Source organism: Indicator indicator, chromosome 1 (assembly GCF_027791375.1).
Source record: "Indicator indicator isolate 239-I01 chromosome 1, UM_Iind_1.1, whole genome shotgun sequence".
Classification (NCBI taxonomy): Eukaryota; Metazoa; Chordata; class Aves; order Piciformes; family Indicatoridae; genus Indicator; species Indicator indicator.
Window position 1 is genome coordinate 119,088,462 of NC_072010.1, and position 24,051 is coordinate 119,112,512.

General features: G+C 44.5%; 1 protein-coding gene across 6 annotated transcripts in view; it reads right to left on the reverse strand.

Annotated features, from left to right (window-relative positions):
• Window positions 1-21,384: 21,384 nt before the first annotated feature.
• Window positions 21,385-24,051, reverse strand: part of KDM6A (lysine demethylase 6A) — a 151,815-nt gene continuing 149,148 nt past the window's right edge. For all 6 annotated transcript variants that reach the window (XM_054400007.1, XM_054400002.1, XM_054399979.1 and 3 more), the window contains one exon: window positions 21,385-21,842. In XM_054400007.1, the coding sequence (XP_054255982.1) occupies window positions 21,813-21,842 (30 nt within the window). In that variant the 3' untranslated portion in view covers window positions 21,385-21,812. The remainder of the gene's footprint in view (window positions 21,843-24,051) is intronic.

Consider the following 24,051-nt stretch of genomic DNA (forward strand, 5'->3'; position numbering starts at 1 on the left):
CGAAAATGTTTAAACATACAGCCTAAGCTATGGCTGCAGCCCTCTTTCTTGATTTCAGTCTATTTCTACATCATGGCTCTCTTCCAGCAAGAAAAACATGTCCTTTGCTGAGATCCATAAGGCTGGCTAACAATCTGTTTTCAACAGTTTTTCTTGAATCTGTCTGCATCGCCAATCTCTTGGTACTTGATTTTATCTGATAGCTGGGCATTAGCATTAGGCCCTTTCCCCTCTAACAAGTTCCTCTCCATGGTGCCAGATGCTGGCCACATCACATGGGGATAGAGGAGCTCTGGATTCACCACTGCTTTCTCTAGGATCAGTGCTGAGGTTCTGCCCACTCTGGGCTGTGAGACACCATCATTCTCTCAGTGCATTCTTCATGCAGTCATAACTAAAAAATGCATAAAACACCCCAAAAACACTAAGATGAAGAACAGGCCTGGTCCACCCATGCTGCAGCAGAGGTGATTTGAAAGCCATGGATCTGCAGATGTCTTTGCAGCTGCTCCTTGACTCAGGCTGGTCTCTGATTCAGCACGCTCCAGTTTAGCAATGGCTTGACTTGCATTAAAAGAAGGAACAACCCTTGCAACAAGGCTCCACACTGGGTTCACTGCTCTCCTGTGTATCATGGGCATCTTTCTCTTCACCACACAAATTTTCCTATTGGAAATGAGCTGCTCATCTACTGTACAGCTCTGTGCAAAGTCTCTCCTGGGCAGCAGACCATCTCTGTGCTATCAAGCCAGCCAAGGGAAACACAGAGGGGATGCATGTGCTCATCATCCTGGAGGACAACAGAAGCAAGCTGAGATCTCTCAGGTCTAATCCAGCATTGAGCATAAGGAAATGTTTAGTGTAATAGAAGAGACATGGTCTTACTTTGCTACTTGGACTCCCTTGGAAAGACTGCAGCAGAAATCTTGAGGAGCATGGCATCTACTTTTAACTGCCTTGATTCTAAGTTGTGAAAGCTGAGAGGAGTCTCCCCACTGCTTTCAAGAGTCTTTGATAGGAATTTAAATAATAATAATAATAATAACAACAATAATAATAATAAAATCCACAACAACCCATGGTTAAAAATAACAGAATTATGGATTTAAAGATTATTAAAATGTTGGAAGCTGTAATCACCAACAGGATTTGGACCTTCATTACAGAAGTCAGGCTCATGTAATACTGTGACTAATATGCCAGCCATAAAATCAGTCCATGGCTCTGAGAATAATAATTTTCCTAAACTAAATCTCATTTCCCTACATTTCTCTGGCCTTTTATTTTCATTGCCAATTTATTCGTTTAATATTTTCCTTTTTCTTGGCAGTCGGGCCCTTGAATTGGCTCCCACCCTGTCTGCCAGATCCAGTCAAGCCTTGAAATGCTAGTAGGTCAAGCTCCAAAAGGATGTGAAATTAACTTACAAATGGCAATTATTTTAAACCTAATCCTTCCCAAAAGAACTCTCAAGCAATTTTTTCCTCTCTGAGTTCAAGTTATTTCTGACAGTGGCTCTGTGCAAGCCTTTGAAAACTGTTCCTGGTAACAACTTATCTCATTTCCGTAGCAGGACAAGGATGGCAGGAGAAGCCTTCCAGCAGCCTTCACAGGCAGCCTTGACAATTTCTTTATTTGTGAGTAATTCACAGATGCCTTTACATCCAGCTGTTTATCTTCACAGGGTCACAGGATGGTAGGGCTTGGAAGGGACCTCTGAAGATCGAGTCCAACCCCCTGCCAGAGCAGGGCCAGAGAATCTAGCACAGGTCACACAGGAATGCATCCAGATAGGTCTTGAAAGTCTCCAGAGAAGGAGACTCCACGACGTCTTTGTGCAGCCTGTTCCAGTGCTCCGTGACCCTCACAATCAAGAAGTTCCTCCTCATGTTGAGGTGGAACCTCCTGTGCTGTAGTTTATATCCATTACCCCTTGTCCTATCACAGGGTGCAACTGATAAGAGCCTGTCCCCTCCCTCTTGACCCCCAGCCCTCAGATATTTATAAACATTTATTAAATCCCCTCTCAGTCTTCTCCAGACTAAAAAGCCCCGGGTCTCTCAGCCTCTCTTCCCTCTTACTGCCCCACATCCTGCATATTTCTAAAAGCTTTGCTGTCAAGAGGTGTGTAAAATGTTGTTTTCTGCCACATTTTGTCTAGCAGAGTATTTCAACACTGTCATTGCTCAGAGGATGGGGGCTGTGTATGTCCACAGCAAGTGACAGTCCCAGTCTCACCCAGCATAGTTCACCACTCCTCTACATCTCATCTTCAGTCAGTGCCTTCACATGTGTCCAGGGTGCTCACACCACTGCCCCCTGCTCAACAGAACCCCTTGGGAAAGAACAGTGGCCAATGGTGGCATTATATTCTATTTTTCATGCACTTCTCCCACCAAAAAAGAAGTGTTCTGACAGCATTGGCTGAATCAGGTGCTCATCACAGAATGTGGAAAATAGGTAAAAAATGGTCCCTCCCATGAGCAATGCATCCAGTGCTTACTCACTCTGCACCCATCTTCATTCAGCCACCTTCTTATATTCAGATGTGGTTGGTGCATAGGGGAAATAGCACCAAGACAGAGCCTCTGAAGTGGCCTTGTACTCCCAAACACCACAGGCACATATGTGTCCCCTGAGTCTGGGCTGTTTTGACACCTCCTGGCACCTCCTGACCACCACCCTTGGCCAGGATGCTGCATGTCCCGAAAGAAAAGGCTGTGCTGTGTTTTCCTGGGAAAACACAGGTATTTTGGTGCAGAGTGCCTGGTAACACACAGAGCACTCCAAAACCTTCTACTCTGGGCACTTTCATTACAACCAGTACTGAGGGGTTCAAGTTTCTCACTGCATAGCTTTTGCAGGTGGTAATTTCTTTGGGACCCCACTTTGTGCTACCCCCATTCCCAGCTTCCCACACAGGTCTCCACAGAAAATATTGTGGGATCCTGGAGAACTGTCCTGGTTTTGTTGGGACAGTATCTAAGGTGAGCCACAAGGTGCAGGCCATGAGCAGTTCTGAGTCAGCAGGACAGGTGACTTGAGTTGGCTCACAGGTGTATTCCCTACCATGAGCATCATATTTGCAATGAAGCAGAAAGTTTGCTGAGGAGAGGGAAATGTCCTTCTTGGCCTCCTCTTCCTCCCTGCTCTCAAGGACTGACTTCCTGGTTAGTGTGATTGAGAGCTTGCTGAAGATGAGCCAGAATGTGCCCAGGTGGTTAAGAAGGCCAAGAGCATCCTGGCCTGTGTCAGGAATGGTGTGGCCAGCAGGACCAGGGAAGAGGTTGTCCCCTTGTACTCAGTACTGGTGAGGCCTCACCTTGATTACTGTGTTTAGTTTTGGGGCCATCCCTACAAGAAAGCCATTGAGTGGCTGGAGCAGGTCCAGAGAATATGGTGAAGGGTCTGCAGAAGAGGTCTTGTGAGGAGCTGCTCAGAAAACTGGGGATGTTTATTCTGGAGGAAAGGCGGCTGAAGGAAGAGCTCATTGCCCTCTACAACTACCTGAAATGAGGTTGGTCTCTTCTTCTGGGTTCCAAGTAATGAGGAGAGGATATGGCCTCAAGTTGTACTGGGAGGGGTTTGGAAACAATTCTTTATAGAAAGAGTGATCAGGAATTGGAGCAAGTTGTTGAGGGAGATGTTCAAAAACCGTGTTGACATGGCACTTTGGGACATGGTTTAGTGGCCATGGCAGTGTTGGGCTGACAGTTGGACTTGATTATCTTAGAGGTCTTTTCCAACCAAAATGATTCTATGATTCTACGTGACTGCTGCTCATTTGCTGGGCTGTGTACAAATTTATACATCTTGTACTGACATTGGTATCTGTTTGGTTATTTCATTAAATCCATTTTCATTAAAACCTGTGAGCCTCCTTTTCCTGATTCCCTTTCTCTGCTGAGGGGAGTTCATCAGGTGATAGAGCAACTGCTGTAGTTGAGCCCCAGATTCAGGCTAAGTGTGGAGAAGAATCCTGTTCAATATCTTTATTGATGATCTGGATGAGGGGATTGAGTCCACCATTAGTAAGTTTGCAGATGACACCAAGTTGGGAGCAGGTGTTGATCTGTTAGAAGGTAGAAGGGCTCTGCAGAGGGACCTTGACAGGCTGGACAGATGGGCAGAGTCCAACAGGATGGCATTCAACAAATCCAAGTGCTGGGTGCTGCACTTTGGCCACAACAACCCCATGCAGAGCTACAGGCTGGGGTCAGAGTGGCTGAAGAGCAGCCAGGTGGAAAGGGACCTGGGGGTACTGGTTGACAGCAGCTGAACGTGAGCCAGCAGTGTGCCCAGGTGGCCAAGAGAGCCAATGGCATCCTGGCCTGCATCAGGAATAGTGTGGCCAGCAGGAGCAGAGAAGTCATTGTGCCCCTGTACACAGCACTGGTTAGGCCACACCTTGAGTACTGTGTCCAGTTCTGGGCTCCTCAATTTAAGAAGGATATTGAGACACTTGAACGTGTTCAGAGAAGGGCAACAAGGCTGGGGAGAGGTCTGGAGCACAAGCCCTATGAGGAGAGGCTGAGGGAGCTGGGGGTGTTTAGCCTGGAGAAGAGAAGGCTCAGGGGAAATCCTTATTGCTCTCTACAACTACCTGAAAGGAGGCTGTAGCCAGGTGGGGGTTGGTCTCTTCTCCTAGGCAACCCAGTGAAAGAACAAGAGAACACAGTCTCAAGCTGCACCAGGGGAAGTTTAGGCTCAAGGTGAGAAGAAAGTTCTTCACAGAAAAAGCAGTTGGCCAGTGGAATGGGCTGCCCAGGGAGGTGGTGGAGTCACTGTCTCTGGAGGTGGCACTTGAAGCCATGGTTTAGTTAGTCATGAGGTGCTGGGTGATAGGTTGGACTTGATGATCTCTGAGGTCTTTTCCAACCCTGTTAATTTTATGATTCTATGATTCTAAGAACCTAGGAGCTGTTGAGTGCTGATCTTGCCCACAAGGAACAGCCAGAAAAGTGTATTTTGTGCAAATGTGTTTCCAGTAAGCTCAGCCAAACAACAGTTGTTTGCAGATGCTTTTTGTGTGCTCTCTGGTTTTCTGAGACTTTGGGAATCACTTGAGTCCCATTTGCCAATTATTCTCTATGGCCAGGTGCTCTGAGTACTCTATTGCTAATACTTCCTAAGTGAAACCTCAGCCTCTCCCATTATCACTGGAATCAGACAAGTAAAGCTTTAACAGAAATATTGAATGTCATGAGATGTTATGAAATCACAAGAGCCAGCCCTGTGGTTTTCTGAATTGTTTCACCAAGGCACATTAATTTGATTAATAGGTGACTCTAGCTGCTATTGTATCCTCCGCTTCTCCGATTCAGTGCTGAAAGGAGCTTGGTAGCCTTCCTGAAATTAAAAAGAAACAAACATGAATTTCAGGGAAAGGAAAATTAAATGAAAACAGCTACTCATGTCAAGGCTGCTGGGGGGTTGAGGGAGGTGTGCACAGTTTCTTCCTTATGGATTAAAAAAAAAAAAAGGCCAGACTCCTCTGCTCTCCTGGACATGGGGATAGTCTCTGCTGGAGGGTATTTGGTGGGTTTTTAGCACTGCTCCACAAGGAAGACTTGACCAACTGACAAGAGATCTCTAAGGAAGGGTTAGAATGACCCAGAAGTATGGAAAAAGTGAAAAGATAGGTAAAAGCTAGGGAGGGACACCTGATGAAGATCTTCATTAATAAAAAAGAAACGAAAAAATAAGGGTGAGCTGCTCTGTATGTGAGCTTATGTGGCAGTGGGCTGCAGTAGGAATAGCATGGAAACGGAGAGAGGAGCTGCAGGCTCTCTGCCTCTGGGAAAGCTGAAGCAAGAGTAACACAGCTGCACATGGCACAGTACTGTGCAGGAGGGTGGCCCTGAGACTGACAGAGATCTTTCCTTGTACAAGGGCTGGACATTGAGTTGGGCAGCCCCACCCCTTTGCCCCAGTTCCCTCTATCACGTGTGATGAGCTGTCAGCCCTTAAAGCCATGGTCCATGTATTTCACATGGAGGCAAAACCTCCCAAAAGAGGAGAGGTTAGAGGTTTGTGACTGTTTTGTGACTGAATCCAGAGAGTGAAATGGCAGGGTTAGCCATCTGTGCATAGACCACCAGAAGGGAAGGGGCAGCAGCAGTAAGCTAATTTTCTTCTGAAAAGAAGAAACTCTTTTTCTGGCATAGTTTCACTCACAGTGTTTTACGCCTTTGCTCTTCTGTCCCTTTTTCCACAGGGAGCTGAAGGATGCTGCTTGCACTATAAAGTAGCCCTCACTGCTACCATTGGTCTTGCCCCAAGGGTCACCAAAATCCCACTGAGTTTCTCACCTCTCTCTCAGCAGGCTGGGATAGAGCTGGCTACATGACCCCCAGCCCTCTGCTGATCTTCAAGGGGAAAGCTAAGGCAAATGTCTCCTCAATGGGTAAAGAATGATGAGCTCAGATGAGAGACACAGATTCACAGATTGCATTGGGTTGGAAGGCACCCTCAAAGGTCATCTTCTCCACCCCCCCCTCAAGTAAGCAAGGGACACCTCCAACTAGATTAGGCTGTCCAGGGCCACATCAAGTCTGATCTTGCATGTCTCCAGGGGCAGGGCTTCAACCACGTCCCTGTTCCAGCATTTTCTCACTCTCATTGTAAACAACTTCTTGCTTGTGTGTAACCTAAATCTATCTAGTCAGAGCTGCATCTCCTTCACCTCTACCAGCTCCCCCTGTGGCTCCTCTCTGATCCTGAGTCCCTCACTTCTTTAGGGATCAGCTGCCTGGGACACACCAGTTAAGCTCTGTTCCTTGCAACATAGCTCTGTTCAAGACCTATTTCAGCTTTAGTTAAGACCAAGCTCTATTCCTTGGCAATAGTTAATCTAAAGCAAACCTCTCAGGTGTTTGAAGAAGAAAACTACACCAGCTCTGCCCTGGGGACCTGAAGCTTCAAGAGAACAGGTCTGTCAGGTTTTACATCCTACAGTACTACTCAGCAAGGATGCACACAGCTCCAACCCTTGCCTTACACAGTTCATTTGATACCTTGTGTGCAGAGATAGCTCTTTATGAAGACCAACACCCACAGAAGAGTCATGGGAGGTTCAGTGCATTATGGGTCTTAAAAGCAACTTGTCAGTCATGCTGGGGGGTTTTTTGTTGTGGTTTTTTTTTTTCTTTTCAAAATGTAACTGTTCATTTTGATAAAGGCATGTCAGATTCTTTCATCTAGTGATGCCTTAAAATACTGGGGGCTTTTTCTTGCTCTGAAAACACAATTCCAGACACTAGGAAGAGTCAGAGAGTTTTTACAAGGATGAAACTTTCCCTCTGTTCATATTTTTGGTACAGAAAGAAAGAGAACATCACCTCTGTGTTTTCACTCCTCTCTGGCTGAAGCAGCTGTAAACATTTACTCATTTATTTTTCCACCACCTCAAGCTGGAGATGGAGAAAAGAAAGCACCCTTATGTTTGCACTATTTCTAGTAGCAAAACAAAGAGGGGATTTGAGTTCAGGTACTGCTGAAGAACAAGAAAAAGGTGCTGGAGAAGAGATGTTGCTGTTGGGGGAAGTGCTGGGATTAAACACCTCTTTCCCCACTCGGCATCCGTCACCATTTCAGATGTCCCTGAAGGAATTCACAGTATCACTGCTGGTGTTTCAAAATGGGAAGCCCTTCAGCAGGAGGGTGAGGGGTAGGTACAGGTTTCAGAAAATGAATTATTTGTCCCTTCCCATTTTCACTCACGATGCTGCTCTCTCTCCCCCTCTCCTTCTGCCAGAGATGGGGGCACCATGCCATGTGAAGGATGCAAGGAATTGAGCTTCCCAGGTGCCAAAGGACCACAGCAGCCACCCCATAAACAAGGCCAGGGGTGATGCCTGGTGTTCAGGGGCTTCCCTTCTAATGGCTGTGTTGCCTGGAGACAAGCATTGACAGAGTTTTTTCTTTGTGTCTACAAGGACATGAAAGACGCGGAAAAAAAAAAAAAAAAGCCATGTAGAAAGCACTTTTCTTGAATTCTGTGAGCAAAATAACCAGAAAATCCAACAAACAATTTGACAATGTGCTTTGAGGAAGACTCCCCAAAATAAGCTGTTTGTCCTTTTTTTTCCAACACTATTGTTGGGATTACCAACTCACCAAGTGTTTTGCTTACTGAGCAGGAGCATCTGGCTGTAGGGAGAAGAGGAAAGGGCAGGCCAAGCAGTGATGAACTTCAGGGTTGCACATCCAGAGCTTCCTAAAAATATGGCTTTTGCATGACTGAAGGATTGTATACACCACAACATAAAGTTAGTGGAGAAGGAAGGAAGAAAAGATTTGCTTCTGGAGGAAGGACATGAGGCTCCACCACAAAATATATGTTCACCTAAAGAAAAGTCTAACCCTTCAGCACTGGCAAAGCAAGGAGGAAGTATAAAAGGCCAAAAGCAGTGGCAGCAACCAGGGCTTTTCTAACTGGACCAGAGTTTCCAGAAGAATTCATCCCTAGAGACATCTGTGTTCAGGGGATTTTATGAGAAAGGCCATTCATAAATCTGACAGACACGTACTGAACAAAAGGACAGAGGACTCTCAGTACTGCAGAAGCACCACAAAGTGCCCTCTTTTCACCACTGCAGACCCAGATTTGTGAGCACATCCATTCCTGCTCTGAGTCACTGCCTACCTTCTTCTGGGGCAGAGAGGGGCAAAGGCCCTAGATGCAGCCCTCTAAATCACCTCCTGCTGCCAGGTGAGAATGGAGAGATGCTACATGGCAGGGGAGAGTGTATCCAGAGGGAGGCTTGTGGAGGCTGGATTGGTAGGCTTCAAGGACAGCTGTGAGGTGCTTCATGACTTAACTTTTTAAGGCATATATGGAGCCCAACAGGAAAGCCTGATCTGCTGTGATGTCTGCCTAAGGTTTTCTTGAAGAGCCGTGCAAGAGTGGGATCTGTTTAAAGACACCACATTAGAAGCTCAGAGTAGATGTGTACCGACAATCAATAAAAGAATGCATACACACATACCCCAGGTGGCCAAACAGCAGCACAACAGAGCGATTCAAAGCAAACAGACACCCTTCAAAAAGCAGAATTCAAATGCAGAAATTAGGCAAATCAGATGCAAGACTACAATAAGGCAGCCCTAGAAGAGAAATCCAAAGAGCCACTTGCTAGCAGCGTGGAGGCTGACAATAAATCCTTTCTCAAGCACATCAGAAGCAGAAAGCCTGCCAAAGGAGCTGCTGTAACCAGCACAGAATCTCAGTGCAAGGAGGCCCAAGGAATGAAGAAATCAGTACCTTCCAGTGATATTCACACATAGTGTCTCAAAAAAGAAATAAGAATAATATCTTAATCAAAACCTCTGTCTCCTCCCCATTTGTCAGGGTAAGAAGTCTATATCCCCCTCTACTCAGCTCTGGTGAGATCCCACCTGGAGTACTGCATCCATTTCTGGAGCCCCTATTACAAGAGGGATATGGACATGCCAGAACATGTCCAGAGAAGGGCCACCAGGATGATCAGAGGGCTTGAGCACCTCTCCTAAGAGGACAGACTGAGAGAGTTGGGGCTGTTCAGTCTGGAGAAGAGAAGGCTCCAAGGAGACCTTATTGTGGCCTTCCAGTATCTGAAGGGGGCCTACAAGAAAGCTGGGGAGGGACTTTTTAGGCTATCAGGTAGTGATAGGACTATGGGGAATGGAATAAAGCTGGAAGTGGGGAGATTCAGGCTGGACGTGAGGAAGAAGTTCTTCCCCATGAGAGTGGTGAGAGCCTGGAATGGGTTGTCCAGGGAGGTGGTTGAGGCTCCATCCCTGGAGGTGTTTAAGGCCAGGCTGGATGAGGCTCTGGCCAGCCTGATCTAGTGTGAGGTGTCCCTGCCCATGGCAGGGGGGTTGGAACTGGATGATCCTTGTGGTCCCTTCCAACCCTGACTGATTCTATGATTCTATGATATGTGAGGGAAGGTCACACACAGAATCACACAGAATCAACCAGGTTGGAAAAGACCTCAGAGATCATCAGGTCCAACCTATGACCTAATACCTAATACCTCCTGTCGACTAAACCATGGCTCCAAGTGCCACATCCAGTCTTTTTTTGAACACCTCCAAGGTCAGTGACTCCACCACCTCCCCGGGCAGCACATTCCACTGGCCGATTACTCTTTCTGTGACGACCTTTCTCCTCACCTTGAGCCTAAAATTCCCCTGATACATCTCACCTCAGCTAAGATTTTGATGCTGCTCTGCAAGAAAGTTGGCAAACAGTGGGTCTGAAGGAAATACTACCCAGTGGGTGCAAGCAAGGAACCCTGCTCAGGGTATGTACAACTCAGTTAAGCATAGATGCTCATCAGAGGAGAAAAGCAGGAACAGATATGGGGCTCTGGGGAGCTCAACCTGCCAAAGTGAGCTGTGAAGAGTTGGGTTCTCAATGCAACACAGAGGAAAATAGAATAACCAGATGGGCACTGGTGTGGGAGGATTTTCCTGGGGGAGGTCAGCCTTGCAACATATCATGGGCCTGAAGAGGAAATCCCCATGTCAGGGATTGTAGGGTAGCAGGAGGACACAACAGGAGAAGGATCCCTCCTCCTCTTGTTTCTTGCATTCCTCCTCAAACACAGCACCAGAGCTGTGGCTTGATGTGCCAGCCCAAGTTTATTTGGAATGTGGCAGGAACAGCCAGTAATGAGGGCTGGAGCTCCCAGATCGACATCCCAGCTTGTGGCCAGGAAACCACTTCCAATGAGCAAGGAAACATCTTCCTCAGTGGAAAAGGAGTCCTTAGCTTTGTAACATCCACAAAATTAGAGAGGAGAATAATTTAACAATATTTATGAATAAAGCTGTTGCAACATAGCTACCAATGACTCACTGTCTTCTCATGGAAATATCCTGATTTTCCACTGGTACCTCCTTTTGGAGGAAAACAAAACAAAACAAAACCAACTTCTCCACCCTCCCCCCCCCCCCCCCAAAAGAAAAAAAACCAACACAACAAAAACCAAACAAACAACCCCCCCCCCCCAAACCACTAAAGGAAATAAGCTTAACCTGATCCAGAGAAACCATCTTAACACCACTGTGGTGAGTGGGAAGGAGAGAATGTTGCATAATGACACATGGGAGTTTTGAGATCCCAGCTCTATTAAAGCATTAGTTTGCCAGCCTAGCATGCCTGGAAACGCTCATTCAGAACAAACCATCATAATCAAGAGCAAGTCATCAGACAAAAATGAATCTGGTTTCATTTCAGAGGGCAGGTACCCTCAAGAGACCTTTTATTTCAACAGCTTTCAGTGGCTGTTCATGGATTAATACAAGTTTCTCTCATCTCATAGTTCCAAAATGGTCCAAGAAAGTTGATGTAGATTAGACCCCACTTGGAGTACTGCGTCCAGTTCAGGAGCCCCTATTACAAGAGGGATATGGACATGCTGGAAGGTGTCCAGAGAAGGGTCACCAGGATGATCAGAGGGCTGGAGCTCCTCTCCTATGAGGAGAGACTGAAAGAGTTGGGGCTGTTCAGTGTGAGGAAGGGAAGGCTCCGAGGTGACTTTATTGTGGCCTTCCAGTATCTGAAGGGGGCTACAAGAAAGCTGGGGAGGGACTTTTTAGGCTATCAGGTAGTGATAGGACTAGGGGGAATGGAATAAAGCTGGAAGTGGGGAGATTCAGGCTGGACGTGAGGAAGAAGTTCTTCCCCATGAGAGTGGTGAGAGCCTGGAATGGGTTGTCCAGGGAGGTGGTTGGGGCCCCATCCCTGGAGGTGTTTAAGGCCAGGCTGGATGAGGCTCTGGCCAGCCTGATCTAGTGTGAGGTGTCCCTGCCCATGGCAGGGGGGTTGGAAGGAGATGATCCTTGTGGTCCCTTCCAACCCTGACTGATTCTATGATTCTAAGTTGATTTGATCTTTTGCTTGATTTTTAGTATTTTTAAACTGGGAGGTGGGAGAACTTGTTTTCCTCCCAGGTGAAACCTGGTAGCTCAAGAACCCGTCCCTCTTCCTGCCTCCTCGTGTCACTGGGGTTTTGGGGGATTTTTAGAGATTACTATGATGATGCTCTCTTGATGTCTTACCCAAAGCAGCTTCATGGCTGCAAGGCTGTAAGCGCACCAGAGGAGGTGAAAGCAGATTTCAAAGCAGATTTCAAAGAGAACAGTTAGGGAAAAGTTGTTATTACCCAGACTGCTGGGTATGCCAATTCCAACTTAATTAAGGGAGCACAGTGGGGCAGAGGACCTCTTGGCGTGAGGTGCTGTGCTTCTGCCAGTGCTGCCCCATGCCAGATGAGATTAACTCTGCTTCGGGGACCTCGCTGTCCAAACAGATACAACAAACACATTACAGGAGGCAGAAACTGTGAAGGAGGTTTCACTGCAAAAAATGCAAATGCAACTCTTTCTAGTCCATTTCCTATTAATTGGATCACAATTTCCTTCCCCTGCTGACTTGATAACTAATGTGGACCTCAGGCGAGAAAGCCATAACAAAATAACATCCCCTCCATCAAAGCTCCTGTCCCACAGCCCTTTCCCAAGCACCCTTGAAGCAGGAGATGTCTCTGCCTACTGAGCTCAGAGTACATCACCACACATAAACTGCATATCCTTAAACTGGAAGCTTTGCTGTGTGAAGTCACTTTAAGCTAAGCCATGACAGGCAGAGTGGCAGGTCAGAAGCACCCAGAGATGATCAGCAGGAGAAGCGCAACATTATCTGATGTGGGGAGGGCACTGTGCAGGAGAAGGTGGTGCAATACACCACAAAAGCCAGCCTGGCATGGGCAGGCAGCAGCCTCCTGTGGGGGAAGATATGCAGGTTTGTAGCAGAGAGGGAGAGCTCTGACTGTGCCACATAGAAAGGTCCAGACCCGAAGGGACCTCCAAAGGTCATCCAGTTCAACCTCCCCACAGTCAGCAGGGACATTCCCCAACTAGATCAGGCTGCCCAGGGCCTCATCGAGCCTCACCTTGAATACCTCCAGGGAAGGAGCCTCAACCTTGGCAACCTGTTCCAGTGTTCCACCACCCTCATAGTGAAGCACTTCTTTCTGATATCCAATTTAAATCTGCCTTTCTCTACTTTGAAGCCATTGCCCCTTGTCCTGTCACCCCAGGCCTTTGTAAACAGTCTCTCTCCATCCTTCCTGTAGGTCCCCTTCAGGCACTGTAAGGCTGCTATTAGGTCTCCCCAGAGCCTCCTTTTCTCCAGGCTGAACCACTCCAGCTCCCTCAGCCTGTCCTCATAGCAGAGGTGCTCCAACCCTCTGATCATTTTTGTGGCCCTCCTCTGGTGGAAGACCATACAATGAGGATGAAGCATAAAGATTTTCAGGTCAATAACGTAGTGGGTAAAGGACCAAAGGTAGGAGAGGGAAGGCCATGACCCACGCAACAGGGAACCAATGACAAGAGCATGGCAATAAGCAAATCTGAGAAAGAAAGAATCACCAAGTAATTCAAAATAAACCAACATTTTAAACAGCATTGCATCAATGGGGACAAAGGTGGAGTGTTGGAGGGACTCGAAGGCTTCACAGTTTTTAAAACTTAAGGACACTTAAAACTTTCTCAGGCAGCCCAAGCAAATGAGACACCTTGCAACAACAACAGTAAAAATGCCTGTTTTTGAAAGAACTAATTTTTTTGTTGTATCCCAGTAGATTTGCCATTGCCAGTGACAAGCAGAGATCTATGTACAGTGTCGAGCTAATTGCTTTATCGTATCCTCTGGCCTGGAATTTTCTTCTAATACCAGCCTGCTCCTGAAACCCACATTTTTGCTCCCCTTTGAGCACTAAATACAGTGAAAGAAGATGAAGAGCATGGCTGAGACACAAGGAATGTGTTAAAGCATAGAAAGGCTACACTGAGGCTGCTTGGCAGTAACAGAGATAACTGTTAAAAGAAGGTGACATGTATTTTGGGAAGGAGACATGATCACAACCACTTAAAAGCACAAAAATGTGCACACAAAGCACACAAGACATTCAAGAACCAAAAACATTTGCCAGAAGAGAGTTTCTTCTGCAACAGATTAATAGCTTGCCAAAGTAACTGGAGGAGAGAGGAGGTGCAAAAAACAGAGCAGCTCTCAGATCTCCTCTATGTAAGCTTTTTATTCCTCTGTGTTTTCAAGTTTTTGAAAGAGACACACCACCCAGCTTCTGCAAAAATGAGAAGAAATGTCCTTCCCTTCTCCCTAGCTGCAGAAAAACCTGCTTTCTTAACTTGTGTATCCACCACTGACCTCTATCCACTGCTCCTGCAGCACATGAGCTTCCTGGGGCTTTGCTCTGAAGGCAGAAACACTAAATGTGGGTAATCTCTACTAGAGAGGAAGCAAATGTTGAAGTAAGATGCTCTGCCCCTCCAGGTGCCACAATCTTCTAGCCCAAACCTCCTTACTCCTTCCCAAGACCCTTTGTCATCAGAAGTTGTTTTTCCTCATGGGTCTCAGGTTCTCTGTTTGCCTGGCAGCACCCATTGACTCGCCTGGGTGAGCAGCAAGGAGAGAAGGTGCTGAGCTGCCCCAGCACCCTCCTTCAGCAGCCAGAACCTCCACTGCAGCTGCCCCTGCTACCCACAGGGTAAACTGCTGAGAAAGAAGAAGAGGGTGATGGGGAAGGATGGAGAGGGGATAGGCCTTTGCTCAACATGGTAGTTTTACACTACACCTTTAAAATTTTTTCACAGATCTCGAGCAGAAAGTAGTAGAATGTAAATAGATCACTACTGGATGTATAAAGGAAAATAATGATTATTCTAAACAATTCCATTGGAAAGATATCTACCATAAGATTTGGTTCCCCAAAGAATTTTTCTCTCTTCTCACTTCAGGCTGGGAAATACTGCGTGCTTCTGCTGGCTTCTGCTTGACCTTGGCTGCATTGTTTTGTCTGGTATTAACTTCTCTGCTTCTCTCTCTCTTCCCTTGGGTACAGGTGAGTAAGGGGGAGTCAGGGAGGGAGAAGCTGTTGCAGCTTCTCTGGTCTTTGGCCAGGGGCAGTCCTTGTGCTGTTTGTTAATTGTAAATATTGTAAATACTGACTATTTTGTACACATTCATTGCATTTCATTGTAGATTGTAGTTTGGGTTGTACATACAGCTTTCATTTGTTCCACTGAGTTGGTCTGGCTAAGTTAATGCTGGGGAGGGGGAATTTTCAATCCACCACACTCAAGCTCAGGGGCTGGGAATATTTCTGTGCTGAAGGCCGATCGATTTTTCTAGCACAGTCTCCACACTAATGTAGAGTTTGGTATTGTCCAGGACCAAACCCAGAACATCTCATGGCCACGGCCTGGAGGTGAAGAAGCCGTGAGTTGTGCTGGCAGGGCCTCGAGCTCTTACCCAGCAGAGGCCAGTGACACTGGCAAGTTGGAGACACACCAGATGGCATTGAAAGAGTCAGCTTCTGGCACACTCAGGGCAATCAAATCCCTATTCAAACAGCAGCACTTCATTCACACTGTCTTGTGTTCTCTCATCTTGTAATTGTGGAAATAACCCACAGACTGCATTATTCATGGTATTCTTTGTAACAGCAATAATTGGTGAAGGCTCTGCCAAGCTCTGTAAACAGCATTTTACACTGATTTAGAAAATTAGAAACTGAAGTTGCACTTATGGCAATTGCCAACTCTGTTCGTTTGGTGCTGGAAAACTCATTCCGCCTTCAATTTTACTTTGTAGCAGCTGAAGAAGTAGGTGGCTTTCCAAAGGGATCATCAACTACCAACACAGGTAATGTCTCTCTGCTAACCAGAACTGCGGGCAGATCACTGAGCAATGATTCAAATAACTTTTTGCCACACCAGACTTTTGCCCTGCTAGACCCTGCTCCTTTTCTTCTTGGATCCCTACCTTTAAGAAATTGTATATTTGCACCTCTAAGACACTTCTCATTAAAAAAAAAAAAAAAAAAAACAGCAAAACACACTGCCAACAAAAAAGTATCCCCCCTCCGTTATTTGAATTTTTATTTTTGGAAATGTTTTCTGCTGTATCTATCTCAGAGATAACCCTGTAGAATTTCTGGTTCAGGCACACAGGTAAAAGCTGAAAGATGATGAAGCAGGATTTAAATGTCAGGCTGCAACTTTACTTACAACCACATGGTTATAAATATGGTTCAGTGCACACAGACATGGCAATTTCCCTCATCTGTGCTTAGAAATGCCAGAATCTCTTGTTGCATGAAAGATAATGATAAAGAAAACCAAATCCATGTGAAACTGAGGTCTTTATCTCCTAAGATGTCCACCAGACCATAATCTGCTATAGGGTGGTTCTTGGCTGAAGTGCAGTATTTTGCTTCAAAGCATGTTAGCATCGTGCCATGTGAGTACTTGGGGTGGTACACTCATGGGGCATCACTGTGTTAAGCCCACACCAATACTTCTCAGTAACTCAGTCAACCTGTCAGTGAAACCAATTTCTTTTCTTTTTTTTTTTTTAATTTTAAAATCTGCCAGTCAGGTTTCAGGTATCCACACCCTTATCTGATGACCCCTTAACTTATCTGCCCAGGCACTTCTGCCTCCTCAAGCATAACCACAATAGCTTTGCCACTTTTCTGAAAGCTCTCAGAAGAAGTTCAGGGTTGCATTAGCCTGGGAAGCATTAGCAGATAAAAGGCATTAAGGAGTACCTGCCCTAACCCTCCTCCCTCCAATGTATCTTGCAGCTCCTGCTGACTGGCCTCCCTGGGCTGACCTAGTCCACAGGCATGTGGGACACCCTGCCCTAGGACCTTTGTGAACAGGACATGGGGCACACTGCTGTTGTCCTACTAAAAGGTTCTTACATCAATAGGCTTATAATTTGCTTTCCACTACCCAGAAAAGTAATATCCAAACTACCCCCTTGCTGCTCCTTCATCCCAATGCCCAACACAGGAGCTGGCAGAGCTGCCCTGTCTGAAATGAGTATGTCCCCAAATCATTAGCATTTAACTATAGATAGAACACTGGCATCTCATGAGCAAGACAAAGTCTTGCACATAAATAGAGAGCAATAAGCCTGTCCCCATCCAGCAGCTCTTGAGCCCATGGAATATATGTCCAGACCTTCAGCTACAAAGACATTTGCCCTTCAAGGTGGCCTTGGACTCCCGGAACCAGTCTGCAGCAGAAGCTCTCCTCACATTGTGCTGGACACTCTACTCAGCACTACCATTCCAGCTGCACAAGTGCTTCCCAACTGCTGTGCACACCCAAGGCCTTACTGTTCCCCAGGCAGGGGCACCAGCAGCTGTATTTAAGAGCCATGAGAACTGGGGGCTGGCAGTGACCTGTACAGCACTGACATTATTGCCCAAGTGGTGAAGCTCGAAGCTGAGCCCTTCCTGCTGTTGTCATGAGGTGCCTTTTCCTTTCTTCCGTCCTTCCAGCACGCTTTTATGTCTTCTACAAGTAAGGATATGTGCACCTCACCCAGTACCTAACATTTTTAATCTTTCAATGGGTGCTCACCTCTGAACAATCCATCCCTCCCGCTTACCAACAGCCCTTCTGCTGCAGGCGGTGGGACAGCCCAGCCTGCTGGGACACAGCTGAGCAGAGCGAGGCAGCCCACACTCAGGTTCTCCCAGCCTGTGGCAACACGGTGACAGCTCCTGCGTGGCTCACAGGTTGTCCCTGCATTCCTAGCCTAGAGCTGCAGCTCTGCTGCACCCCACCCCATGGAACCTTCCAGGGTGCTCTGCCCCAGCTGCAGTGCACAGGCTGCTCTCTCCACCCTCCATTTTATCTTTACTTTTGCATGCAGCTCCTGGCACCAAGAGGGGAATCTGTCATCTTGCCCCATCCAGTTACCTAATATGTCCTGTTCTCCCCCATTTTGGAGGAGTGCTGCTGTATTCCTGGAACAAGACTGCCCTGGGGCCTAGTGGGCCCCATGCTTGCACTAGCAGCTTCCTCCTTGGCAACCTATGCCTTCCTCCATGGAACCCTCCAAGTAGCAGCCTTGGACTGAGCCTGCTTGAACTTGAACTTCAGCTTTGTCTTCAGCTTGTTCAGGCATCACCTGCACCCCTCCTCCCTCTCTTGTCATCATCCACACAACAGAAGCAGGAATGGCTGGCTTTGACCTGCCCCAGAGGTAAATCATCACCCTCATCAGCCTTTTCTCCATGCTGCATTGCTTGTCGATGTCCCAACTGGAGTGCTTCCTCTTTCTATTTCTCACACTGTCTGAAGCATCCATGGAAGGTGAAGCTTCCCTACCACCCTTATTTGTCCACCTCACCTCAGCTGCCACAGCTCAGCCCAAATGGCTCCTACCTAGGGAACCTCAGGCTTAAAAGCCCTTTTCCTAGCCCTCTTTGACAAAGAACTTTTTACTTGACCTCCTCCCCAGAATCAGGGCAACAACCAAGGATGTGCACCCTCTTCCCTATCATCTCAGTTGAATCCTTGCATCTTCCAATCAATAAATGTCTTTGTGGTAGGATACCACCAACTGTGGAGTGCCCAAGCCTTGCCCACCTTTGTTCCAGGAATCTGCCATACTATGCTGAACTCAGGTGATCTGACTTCCTCTAAATACTTATAGCTACCAACTTCATTCCTTTCAAAATTTAACCACTAATAGGACTTCACTTCTCAAAAAAAGCAGCTACTGCTCCTTTTCCCAAGGAAAGCTTAAAAATCAAAGGCTCTGTTGACCATCTTTACAGAAGAACTTAAGTTCAGAAACACAAGACTACTCTCTTTTTCCCCACTTCAGGACCCCTTTGTTGTCATGCTCCTCCAGGACAGTTCTCAGATCCACAGTTCAGTAGCAAGCTTTGCCATTTATTTCTAATTTCCTTTTATCTCTAGTTTTATTCACTCTCTAATTTAAACACCCTCTTTTGTATTAGCCTGTACCTTTCAAAAATTGTTAACAATAAGTGGCACATCTTTGGTCATTTTTACTCTTTTACAGTTCAATCTTTCATTTGCCTGCTACACAGTAACTGCTAGCCACAAGTAAATCAGAATCATTTGCAGTATAGTTCAGCTGTGGAGCTCAAGGACACCAAGACTGAGGTTCCCTGGAAAGCCAGTCAGTGCCCTCTGTTCAGCTCAGGACTCCCACCTCCCCTTGCCTCACCCAATTGCTAATACTTGGAAACAGCTGTAGGTTACAGATGTTTCACTTCCATCACCAGTTTTGTAATTTAAGAAGCAGGAGTGCTTTGTAATGACTACAATTGATAAAATATCAACTTGTGCTTTTTTAATAAAATGAAAACAAAGCATTCTAAATCATAGAAGCTTATAGATCAAAACTGTCCATGGGTTAGGAGCACAGTGTAATTAAGAAGTATGAAAACTGCAAATATAAAGCCCTGCAGCAATTCAAATTCATGACAAAACCTTCATGCAGAATGAGCAATACTGCCTGATGCTCTACTGGATTTGGTCTGTTTGTTCATTGGTGAAACACAAATTTTCTTCTGTGGTAACGGCATCTCCTCTTTTCCAGAAGGGAGGAAAGGTACCAAGCCCTTTTGATTAGTACACAGCAGCTCTTTCCCTAGTTAGCAATAGTCTTTTGCAGCACTGAGAGACGAGGACTTTTTGTTTACCATTAGTTGAGGTAAGTTATCTTGCTTTTATTTGGGTTTAAGACTACTGTAGAGGAGTAGCTTTTCAGTTGCAGCATGGTTTGTCAAGATTACAATATATATGACTGCAGAAAATACATAAGTAAAAAAAAAATTATGATTTGTAGAGTTTTGTTATCAAGAGCTGAGACTTACATCTTTACAGAACTGCAAATACTGGCTTCCTAACTGCTAGTTGATAATTTCGCTGGCAAGAGCATTTGCTATCCTTTTCTTTAATCTCTGTACCCTTTTGTCCAACTGTTGAAAGAACTAGCAAGAAAGTAATCTGTAACTATAGTTAAAGTGTTGTAACAGCATTAGACAAGCTGTACTGATTCTTCATTAAAACACCCTTCATTCGAAGCTACAACGTAAGAGGCGGTTCTTTTTGTCAAGAAAAACTATTAGCATGCTCTGTGCCTTTAACACTTCACACTGATTACAAAAAAGGTAACAATGCAACCACTAACATACCCCACTAATGAGAAATTATGCAAAACTTTGATGCAGCACCTCCTGCACCAGTCGACTCTGATCGATAAGAAAGCTATCCACTTTGAAACTTAGATTTAATGCATTTTCAAGAAGCTAATGAGAAAGGAGCAACTTAAAATAAATACCATCATTAAAACTGCAAACTGTTACAATGATATATTATAAACTTCTCCTAAATAAACCTAGTGCTTCCAAAATTTACCAGTGAATTTGTATTACAAAATATGTGAAAATACAATAGTATACCACAAAACAATGTCCTTTTTGGGGTCAACAATGACGCCAAGGTGATTCAGTCTTAACTTTTAAAATTGTTAATAGAATATAATTGTAATATAGAAGTTGCCATTTGGTTGAATTCTAGAGAATATCCCCACCCAAACTCAAATTCACCTTTTTTTTCCATTCCCCTTCTAAAACTAGCGCCAAACTTCCTGCAGGAGCCGGTGTTTTTTTCGCAGAGCTTTGAAGTTTAGCCGTTACTTATTTTCTATCACTACATTTTGGCAGCAACTATTTATTGGTCTGTTATTGCAAAAAGTGCAATTTCACAATAAACCAGTCTGAAGGTCATTCTATGTCTCGAGGATACATACCATATATTTCTTTAAAAATAATCATACTTTTGTAAGCAATACTTTACAGTAGACACCTCCAAATCTACCATAGATGTAAAACTTAAAACGAGAAAAAATTTAGTCTCTAAATCTTTATACAGATACTTATATTTGAGGTTCTATATATATTATATATATACACAAGCACAAGAGTATATATAAAATATATATATAATCAGATTCAAAAAAAGAACAAAAACTGGGCACTGTACATAAAATCTTTTTTTAAAACTCAAACAATAGAAAAACTTTAAACATTAAACAATTTTAATAAAAGTTTCTGTACAATGCTAAGCAGTTTTATTTACATATAGAAAATGTAATAGGAGTAGTGTTTGAAATTACAGAACTCCTTAAAATTTCAATGGCAGGTAATCTGGAAAAAATAACAGCATTCCATTCACAAATATTTTCAAGCAATAAATATGTATTTATAAATAGTGTAAATTTACATCAAGATTAGAAACAAAAATCACAAATCTGAAGTTTATTCCTTAGTCTATGTGCAACCCATTTATCTTTGTGACTTGGCTGTTAATTGTTTTAAATTTTATTTAGGAACCAAAAGTGTAACCGTCATGGTTTCAAAACAAGACAGAAAAACATAAAAGCAGTAAAAAAATTTATATCACCTAACTCTTCACATTAAAAAAAAAAAAAAAAAAAAAAGAAAGAAAAAGAAAAAAAAATTGCCAAAAGAAAGACTTAAAATTTCTATCTACCTTACAAAGAAATGACCAGCTAAGCTAGTACTTTTTCCAAGGGAAATCCTGAAGGGGAAAAATGGATGAAACCAACTCATCAGCCCAGAAACAGAGAAATACAAAAGAGGTGGTCTTCAAGTCAGTAGTCTGTATAATGTTGCCAGTTTTGTCAGATATATACAAAACATGGAATTATTTTTTTTTTTTTGAAGTACAGCTGGATGAGCTTTATTCGTTTTGAGTTCTGGAGTAGGAGGCAGTGCTCTCTCCTGTCCAGTTGGTTGACACTCCGCACTTGGAAGGTTGCATAGACACAGCTTTCAGCCAGCAGCCTTACGGGATAGCTACAAAAATCAGTGGTGCAGAACTGGGTCACTTCCTGAATATCAGAAAAGTTTTCATTTAATGTCCATGAAAAAATGTCAAGATGAGGAGGATGGCAATGGAGGAGCCTGAAAAAGAAAACATTAAATTACCTTTTCTACAAGGGTGCAAAACTCAGTTGTTCAACCGATACCTGCACAGATTGCAACCATCACAGCTTAGTCACACACTCCATTGTTTGCTCACTTCAGGACTCTTTCAAGTGGATACTGGCATTTTTTTTCCAATTTACTCAAATGACTGCTCTGCACTCGGGTTTTGCCTATACTGCAGACTGGAGTATGCTCTGGGGGGTGTCTGTGTTAATCCAGCATCAGCTGCCAAAACAAGTCCCATTGTGGCAGCAAAGAGGTCCATGTGGGCTCAATATAGATCTCTCTTTAGATACAGGGATTCTCAACCTGTTTATCAATGGTGGGTGTACATCTGTGACTCTTTAAATGCCTTGCAGGCTTCATTTTATATTCCCTCTGTCTATACAATAACATAGATCCCTGAAATTAGCATACCTGTGGAAAAGGTCTCAGATTTTTCTGAGGTGGGGACAAAGTTGTCGGAGGGGTTTGTTTTGATTGTTTTTTTGTTTTGTTCTTTTTGTGTGTGTGTTTTTTTTTTTTAATTTGTTTGTTGTGGTTTTTTGTCCTTTGTTTTTTGTTTGTTTAATCCTGGAAGACACCAGAGTGCTTCAGGGGCGAAGCTAGGTGTCTTTTTCTTGTCTTCTCACAGGATCCAAGGTCCAGAAGGTACCTCACTACTACTCAATATTGCACTTTCTCTCATTTTCATCAAAATGCTGAATCTTTTAACGGCATTTCCTTCTCTTTTCCTGCGCATCAGTCCTGCCATGAAGTGCAATCCCTTCAAAAAGCTCTTCACAGTCTTTAAAAAGACTTTAAATCACACAATTGCACCCAGCTATAGAACACTAGCACTTGCTGATCCCCATGGTTGCTCCCAATACTCTACCCTAAATACAGAGCCTCTCTATTGCACTTTCACCATCTGAGATTAAATTTGTGCTGTGACTTGCAACAAACCTTAACTCTTCTCCTAGATCTGAGAGTTGTCACTGTCAGGCTATGACTCTTCTCAATCAGAATGTAACCCCTTTAAAAGAAGTGAATGCACACACTGATCTCACAAGAGAACAACTGTTAATGCCCTTTAGGGCTGCAGGTATAGGCTTTGGTGGGGGTAGGGAGCTACTCACAGGTTGAGAACCCTTGTTCTAGGGGCAATAACATCACTGTTACCTATAAAATGTTATAAACACAGACAACAAAATATCCCTTCCTCTCCCCTCTTTTCCATACAGAAATGTTCTTGCCCATTTCCATTCAACTGGATGAGGTATCTGAGAACAGGTATTTATTTTTATATATATATATATGCTTTTCTAACACTTTGAAATTGCAGTATTTCACAAACTATAACAACAACGGGCTCCTAGAAGCATGAATTGAAGTCCAACCACCTCAGGTTCTACAGGACCAATGAAAAGAATTAAATACAGAGAACATGGTCCTGCTCTCTTGGCAGCCTCTACTGCTGAACCTTGAGGTCTTAACAGGTCACAACTTAATCACTCTAACATTACATGAAAAAAATTTCTAAACATACATTGTCTGCAGCACCTAGAAACAAATAAAAAAGCACAGCCATTTCTGGGCTGCTGTATTCAGTTCAACATGAAATTCTTTTAACAGTCCAGTGCTTGTTTCCTTTGACAGAAAGGCAAGGCTTATAAATAAATCCAGCATCACTTTCATTGTGATTACAAAGAAGCCATCTTTGCCTGAAACAATGAAACCTGGGTGAAATGTTAGGACAGTTGTGCTGATACAGTTCAAAGCAGGAGGCTGCCATATATAGCACAAAGCTATAATGGCAAAGAGGCTTTTTGCTTTAAATTGAAATGCAAAGGAGGCCCCAAGCCAAAAGACAGAACTGTTTGAGAGCATCCACTTGCTAAGCAGAAAGACAGTGCTGATTTGGAAGGGGATGGGTGGGGAAGGGGAAGGAAGGGGTCTGAGTGCATAGGATGCTCTGCTGCTATACTGACTTCATACCACAACCAATGTATTAGAGATGCTCTTGAACCTGGTGCTAGTTTCTCCAAGCTTCACTGTCCTGATTCTTCCCATCTCCATCTGATCCAGTTATGGTCTTCAGGTGATCTCTATTGGATTTTTAAAGCCACAACTTTATGAATTGTAACATCATACTTTTCCTGAAAACTCAGTGGTTATGTTCTGCAGTAAGTTACTGTACTATTTC